The sequence below is a fragment of the Eurypyga helias genome, unplaced genomic scaffold (assembly GCF_000690775.1).
Source record: "Eurypyga helias isolate BGI_N326 unplaced genomic scaffold, ASM69077v1 scaffold33324, whole genome shotgun sequence".
Classification (NCBI taxonomy): domain Eukaryota; kingdom Metazoa; phylum Chordata; class Aves; order Eurypygiformes; family Eurypygidae; genus Eurypyga; species Eurypyga helias.
Genome location: NW_010244907.1, coordinates 39,515 through 47,742, shown reverse-complemented (window position 1 = coordinate 47,742; position 8,228 = coordinate 39,515). Strand labels below are relative to the sequence as shown.

Sequence of the window (8,228 nt, the reverse complement as noted above, 5' to 3'; positions counted from 1 at the left end):
TTTACATCACCAGCACTTCTGACTAAATTGTTTTCTTGTACTCACAGTTTGATACCTCTTCTAAAGTCTCTGAATAAGCTATGTTTCCTTCCAGTCTGTCCAAAAACATTTTGTCAGCAAATAAATAAAAAATTACTTTTAACAGCTGTTTTACTTCCTTCTTTAATGTTATTGCAAGCTTTTTCTTAATTATTCTTGCCTTTTGGCAGTTGCGGTGCATTAATATTTACAAGATGAGACGTAGTTTTCTGTTTATATTAGCAGTCCTCTGTCTGTGAGATCTGGACCAACCAGAATGCAGGATATCCTTTCTCATCGATTCATCAGGTTCATAATGTAAGATACAGCGATAAACGGCTATGTTGTCACTCTATGGATGTACAGTCTGTTGCCGTGGTGTTATCTACGGGTGTCATGTCGCTGAAATGACAAAAAAGAGTTTGTAACTTGTCCGCCCTCCTTTGGGATTGTGTGTGCGCGCATTCGTGTATCGTGCCATGTGGTTAGCATCTGTCGGCTGTATGGCGTACATACAGGACAGGGGGGGATTGCCAGCAGCAGTCTCGCTCAGTGGGAGCTTTGACTTCTGTTCCTGATGTTTTTGTTTGCTCTCTTTTCCAAAGCGAGAAACCGTGTAAACAGCTCGGTTTGCACAGTTTCACCCCCACAATGTGTTGTGCTGCCCTTTCTGTGTTAATCTATAGGCTTTGCCTAGCTCAGAAGCACACCGTGTTTGCAGAGGCACTTTTGGGGAATTAGAGGTAACATTGGTGGTGCTCTGAATTTTCATCACTTCTGTGACAGTCGCGTGTGCTCTGCACGTGAGAGCAAACCTGGTGATCCGTGCTGCAGTGTGGTAAGGCCGACAGCCAGTCGTTCAGCACAGTGTTTCAGAAGAGCTGTAGATTTCTCCTAATTTCTGTCACATAACCGCCTCCTTGGAGCATTTGTGCCAGAGAGGGGCCGTTTTGGCCACTGAGCTCTAGAAGCTTTTAAAATGCAAGTACGCCACAAACCTGTTGCCAAACCTGTTACCTGCTTATTTCAAAACCCAAAGATACAAGGAGCTAAAAATATTTGTCTCACTATAGGAATTAAAACATAAGCAAATGATGAGGATTTAGCTGGTTGACAGAACATTTAAAATTCTTACACGGAGAAAATTATGAATTTTTCAGCCAGAAGCATTCTATCTATGCGTGCTCTAATTTATTGTTGTCATGGTGACTAATGCATGTTACCATACTAGGCATGAGGCTTTAACAGGTGAAAAGTTATAAGATGTGGTTCTTGTTAAAAATCAATACATTCAAGCCACTCAAAACCAGCGCGCGTGCTCACACACCCACACACCCACACACGCCCTTTTTTTTTCTTTTTGGTAGCATGGAAAGTTTTCAACTTTACATTTTTATAAAAAGATGAGGCAGGTGTTAGATTTTATAGAAGTTGTATTGATACCTGACTTCATACCTGTGACTACCTCTGCATCTAGGTGCCTTTAATATGAGTCAAATACAGTTCTCAGAGAATGGGATGAGATAGAAAAATATGCAACAATTGTAAAAAAATGTCCTAATAGCAGTAATCTGCTTCCGTAGCTCATTTCGCATCAAGCATCTGACCCTTTCTAGAGCACTGAGAAGTGCACATCTGCCCATTTTCACTGTTATGAAGCACTGCAAGAGCACAAGATGTTGGTCTTTAAGGCTATGATTTTATGGTTAAAAGTTGTCACTGTCAAAGAGTTAAATCTTTACTACTCTGGCAACTGACTTGAGACTGTTTAGTGATCTGTTTAGTTTATCTGCAAAATGTGGAGGTGGAGGCTTCTCAAGGTGACTGAGGCCGGAGAGGGGAAGGCACTGGTTAAAGGCATGGGGAGGTTAGAATAGTAGAACACAGGCAGTGCAGCAAAAGACACGTGATAAACTGCACAGCTGTCTGATGAGCTGTAAAGTTAGATGAGGAATAAATTATCTCTTACCTTTCTATTTCATCAGACAGATAAAAATCTCCATACGTATATTGTGTCATAAAAAATACATAAGCTTAAATGTTTGATTATTTCTTATAATTGCAAATTAAATATTCAAACCAGAAGATCCTTATCCTATCATATCTATTTTTAAAAATGAAATCAAACATCATAGTTGGTCCTCGACAGCGATTTACGAACATTTTTGTACTGCTTGAAAGAGTTTTAGGTGCTTATGAAGGTCCTGAATCTCAATACATCACCCATGAGTTGTTCCACACCAATTTCTCAGGTTTAGAACTAATTCATATTTTTCTACCCCAGACTTGAGACTTGTCATTTCAAGTCTTCTCTAGGTCAAAGATGTTTCTACTTTGTATTTTTGCTGAAGTTAATTGCCACCACCACATCCTAAATGTCAGCATTTCAGTATCTGACTAGAGTTAGTCAGCTGAGGACCTCCTTCTCTTCCTGTACAGGTTTTTACGCCTGGTTTTATGAAATTATTTAGCTGTCTAAATCCTGTTTAAAAGCCTTTCTCCCCCCTCAAAAAAAATAAAAAGGAAGGAAATTGTATGGGTAATATCTAACTGGATTTACACTTCTAAACATCTTCATGTGTCTGGGTTTTGGAGACTACCCTGTTATAACTCAGTCTAAATAACTAATGAATACTAGCAATAGTATGGTTTGAAAACCTAAGGAGTTTGGTAACCAAAAAAAAAAAAAAGCAAAGGAGACCAGAAGACGTTTCTGCTGAATATTAAAAAACACTTATGATACAGCTACCAAAAAAGCCCCAACTGTGATTGTGTATAACACGTCTTCTTCATCCATCATAATAATCTGTACCTGTGATGTTTAATTTTATGCAGCTTTTCTCAGGAGCTGCTCTCTCTACAAGACACACTGAACTACGTGAAAGGTCTTCAGGTGCAGTGGTCTGTCAAGAGCAGCAGAAGCCCTGTACCTCTGTGTGCCCTTAACCTCAGCTGTATTGTGTGTTTAGGTCATCCTAGAGACATGCACAGCAGTCATATCCATTCTGTTTTGTCTAATTTAAAAGGAGTAGGTACTCGGATGTTTGTCTATATTTATAGAGCAATTAATGGATGCAAAGGAATGGTCTCCGCACAGTCCCTCTCTAAGTGTCTCATACACTAGTTTTATCAGCCTGGTTGATAATTATTTCTCATTTTCTCATGATTATTGCTTCCTAGCTCCTTTATAAAACTGAAGCAATATGAAAGGTGATCACTGTTCCTCTTGTTACCACCCTTCATTTGCAGACAGAAGCAATGCAATCTTCCATGCATATCTTTCATACAAAAGGGAGTCAAACTGTAAAATTATGTACATGTTTTACTCCTCGTTTTACTCGTACCTTGTTTAATTTGTCAGTACTGTCCATTTTCTGCAAGCAAGGAAAGTCCCCTGCAACACAGAGCAATGGAAGGGTTTGGAGCACTACCCAAGGTGATTTATTCTGTAGAAATTCTGCTCCTCCCTCATGGCTGTCCCCATGCTTCCTCAGTGGAAAGACCGATGGTCAAAAGACGTGCTTTAATAGCTTCTCTGTCCTGGATTTACTCCTGTTCCATCATAATAACCTTTTGCTAAATGGATAGGATGTACTTTGTGAGTTCTGCTTCCTCAGAGAACATGCAGGAGTGTATGTTTATTAGGCAAAAAAAGCACTGTTTCAAGTGGTCTGTTAGCTATGGCCTTGAACAGTTCAAAGGAGACAGCTGAGCGCACTGAGAATTTGTGATGGGTACAATCCATCTTCTCTTTTATTCAGATACAAACTCCACTAATAAGGATGCAGATCCTTACCCCTTGTAATATGATTGAAACCTTATTTTATAAGGAGAACTGCTTCTTAAAGAGATCAAATTGCCACTTCAGATTAAATATGATGAAGGTTTTTATACATTAGTGGTCAGAAAGATTAATTTCTGTGGATACAGAATGCCAAAAATGGAAGCAGTTGCTGCTGCTTTCCTTTCAAAATTTGAGGTTGCAGTCATATCCATAGCATATAGGCAACTTAACTAGACAAAACAGAAATTACAGTACTGAATAATTTGTAGATGCGCTAATAGTTCCAACATTGACTAGGTTTGACTTGTTTTATGGTGTTCACTTGCTTGAAGTTACCATATCGGCAGGGTAATGTTGATGTTTCCAGATTTATCTCTTGCTTTTCATTGCGGAGTTGTGCAAATGTGTGTCATTTCATTATTTTGTGACACATGAAAATGATGTACTTGTTTTGTTTACTCTGTTCTGATTTAATTAGTAAGATGTGATAGTTTGCCAGACTTTTGAATGTCTTCGATAAGAATTTTTTCATGTCTTTTTGATACTTAGCTTCTTTTTGCTTTAAAAGTCTTAACTTCTAGCCATATTCTGTGTGAAATGCTGATGACAATTCCTTGCCAGCTTCAACACATATTTTAACAATATGACATGCATAGAAAATACACAGAGATGAGTGCAGGTAAAGAAAGAATTAGCATCATCCAAATTGAAATAAACATATAGGAGAGAGTAAAGTGGTTTGAGAGAGAACAAGCGGGGAGGAGAAGGATGAGAAAGGAGAAATTGGATCCCCAGGAGACAGAGTGGGAAGGAGAGGGGAATTCAGAGACAGACCAGACCAGACAGGATAGGGGAGAAGTGAGGCTGGTGACAGAGGAAAGAGGGCTTGGGAAAAGGAGAAAGGCTCCATCCACGGGTTATTGTCAGCTGACACTGGTTTGACAGCATCCGTGGTGTTGAGGACAGGCAGCCTGGGCACATGTGAACTAAAAGTAGGAGAGAGAGCAGTTAAAAATTAAATACCCTCAAAATAGTGTTTTTCTTGCATGTGCCTGCTAGGTGGAAGGAGCCCCCAAGAGCCCAGCGGTCAGTCCAGGTCCAATAAAGACATGTAAAAAAATACACAGTGGCAGGGGAGACCAAGGCCAGCACTGCCTGTACCGAAGCCTGCATTGGCTCTTTCTGGAAGGGAGGAGAGCATACTGTGAAGGGATTTAGCAGCGAACTGCAGTCCTACCCATGTTCTCTCCTGGCTTTGAGGAAAGAGGGGAAGTGACAGCTCAGGAAGTCAATCACCCATATCAGTGAGAATGGTGAATGCGGAAGGGCGCTGTTAGTAATTCTACAATAAGATGTCAAGAGAAGGTGATCAAAGTAAATATTCATAAAGAGATTAAATAATACCTCATATATTTGAAGAATGTATGATAAGTCTTCAGATCAAAGCAAAGTCTCAGTTATTTAGCCTTTTAGGAAAGTTAGTTATTGGGTATATGTGCTGGATAATGGAAGACTTACTAACTGTGTAGAAAAGCTTGTAAAACACATAGCGGAATTTGTGAATGGCATTTTTGTGCATCTCATGATTATTTTTTTTCAAGTGTTCTCATCCTCATGTATGTATTGTAAACAGTTATTTTTAAGGAACATTTCCGGTGCCTAATGATTTTATTCTCAAAGCAAATAGATTTAATTAAAGCCTCATTAAACACTACAGTAGATGACTTTGGATTATAAATTAAATCATGAAAAATGTTGTAGGAGTTCTATTCCCTTATTTTAGTAACATGGCTCTGTGTAGAAAATAAATTACTGTTAATTGAGCACAACAACGGAAGGCTGCTTTATAGCGAATTTGCCTGCAACTTCTCTTATATCTCAAACTGTGATTTTCAGACAGGAGACTGGGGAGAGCCTTCAATTACCTTGCGACCTCCAAATGAAGCCACAGCATCAACGCCTGTACAGTATTGGCAGCATCATCCAGAGAAACTCATCTTTCAGTCATGCGATTATAAAGCATTTGTAAGTGTTGATAAATTTGGTGGTTTGATTTGAGGTAGATCTATTCATCTTAGATTTTGATAGGCTTTGGTTTTTTTTCAGTTACAGTATTTTTCAGTCACTTTTAATGAGACGGGCCACTCCCTCTCTGACGCTGTAATTGCAATAAATGAGAAACAAGGATGCACAGTACTTCCTGCTATGAATTTGGTGATACATTGTATTCCATGTAGAGATAGTGTTAGAAAAATGGCACTGAACAAATGGTTAAGGCTTGTAGAAGTGACAGTGAGAACAAACACCCCTACTCCTCATCTGTCACAAATCCCTGTCTAGCACTTATGGACAAATAATTAAACATAATATGGGACCCTCATGCCTGCCTTAATGGTGTGTGCACAGTAGTTAAAGTAAGTGTTGCCTTGCCAGAATTTTATGCACCTGTTTTTGGGGAAGGGAGCTAGGGAGGATAGAGATCAGGGTCCTGAAGCAGTGTTTTCTGTCCATGGGACAAAGGCACGTTCTAACCTCTCCCAAACTGATTACTTGCAGTACCAGTAGCAGGCAGTTCCTTCAGGGCATTAATTTTACCTCCCGATAGCTGTAGCTGATTCCCATTTCCCATCCCTGGAGAAATGGAGCTTCCCTCTAAAGATAAAGATGATCAGTGTTCTCTGGCTGTTATAAATGCTTTTGAAGGAGAGGAAGGTCTCCTGAAGAACAGGAAGTCACATTGGAAGACTTTGTTTCAAATGAAACACACTTTCCTGAAACCTTGCGTTCCCCATCAGTGGCAGCGGGGACTGGTGCTTCTCTGGGGTTTTGAAGATGTGCCTCAGCCCACCTGTCTAAACTCTAAGTTTCTCGTTCCAACTTTGTTGGAAAGCGCTGTTAAAGTTGCTGAAGGTAATTCTCAGACTTCTGTGTCCTCTTTGGAGGTGGCCACCGGACGAAGCAAGGCTGACATTTTACAAAAGGAAAGGGGGTCAGCAGTTGTAGTGCCTTTAGCATAGTAACTGGGGGTTAACCAGTTATCCAGGACATGGGTTTTACATCCTCTTCACCTGAAGGAGCTTGGATCCTTAGTGCTGTTTAGGGTAATGCTCTGTTCACCAAACACTCAAGCATTTGGGAGGAGAGAAGAATTGGAGACTATGTGCAGGTGAGACAGAGCCTGGCTCTCAGCAGGGAGTGGCAGAAGTGGTATTAGAGGCCTGTCTCGCTGGAGCATGTATCTTCCATCAGACCTTCATTGCATAGAAATGCCATGTTTGCCCCTGGACAGTAACCAGAAGCTCTGCCTTCCTCAGCAAGTCACAGTCAAGGTCCAGCTCACCCGCTTTCAGTCTTGCTCTCCTCCTGTGCAGCACCACAGATTGAAAAGGAGGCTTAGTGACTTCTAGTGCTTTAAATATTTTTCACAGTTTTCAGTAAAGTGAACAGGTTTCTCTCAAGAGTGCCTCTTATCTCATTATTTGATCCAGCAGTAAATTCATAGTCAGATGTAACCGTTGTAGTAGATTGGAAGGTGCGCGAATCATTGAAGAAGTTAAGTTGGGATGACCAGGAATGTCCAGGTTACTGGTGATTAAGGAATCACCAAATCAAAATATCCAAGTTACTGGTGATTAAGGAAACATCTTCCTTGTGTACAGATCATGAGTCACTGCACTGTATCAGCTCCCTGTGCTATAATGACCTTATTAATGCCCTTATGGAGTAAAACCCTGGCTTGGAAGTTATAACGGAGGCAGCTTTCATTGTATGCCACGTTCACTCAGTTGAACTGTTGGATGTCCTCCGCGTTGCTCCCACATGATCTGGGTCTTGGAGAAGGAACATGTCCAAAAGTACAGCAAGTCAAAGGAAAGCAAAATTCCCTCCTTGAATTTCAAATTTTTCTGACAACTACATTGGACAGCACCTCTATGATTTGTTTGTCTATTCCACAGTCCACCCTGGGAACCATTTCTGAGTGCCTGCAGCTGAGGCTTTTCTACTGCTGTGCAGATGGGACAGGAGCTGCCTGTCTCTTCTGTTTCTTCCTCTTGGTCTGCTGTGAGCTCAAAAGCACTGGGAGTTTTTTTCCTGATGCCTGACCCACTGATAGCCTTCAAGGAAATACCAATTTGTTGTGACGTAGTCTATAAAAAAAATAATAAAATGAAAAAAATTGAAGAAATTAATTGCATCCTTCCCAGAGAAGGCTAAGGGTTCCAAAAGCATCAGACAGCAGGATCCCAGGGAAAGATACAGTCCAACTGAATATGCTTTTGTTTAATTATCTAATTTCAGAGCTTGCTTTAAATTGGTTGTTCTCCTGCAAGGGCAATACCAAGCCATCCCATCATATTAATGCCGAAAGCCCTATTCATGTCACCAGTGAGCCCCCAGCTGGACTCGCAGCTGCTTGGTTTATGAA

General features: G+C 40.6%; 1 protein-coding gene across 1 annotated transcript in view; it reads left to right on the top strand.

The window, feature by feature from the left end:
* Positions 1–264: 264 nt before the first annotated feature.
* The window catches only part of LOC104508335 (ankyrin repeat and sterile alpha motif domain-containing protein 1B-like), a gene marked incomplete at its 5' end in the record, with an annotated part of 34,381 nt that continues 26,417 nt past the window's right edge, over positions 265–8,228 (top strand). Inside the window, 2 exons of the mRNA XM_010149916.1 lie at positions 265–336; positions 5,699–5,827. Coding sequence (XP_010148218.1) covers positions 265–336; positions 5,699–5,827 — 201 coding nt within the window. The remainder of the gene's footprint in view (positions 337–5,698; positions 5,828–8,228) is intronic.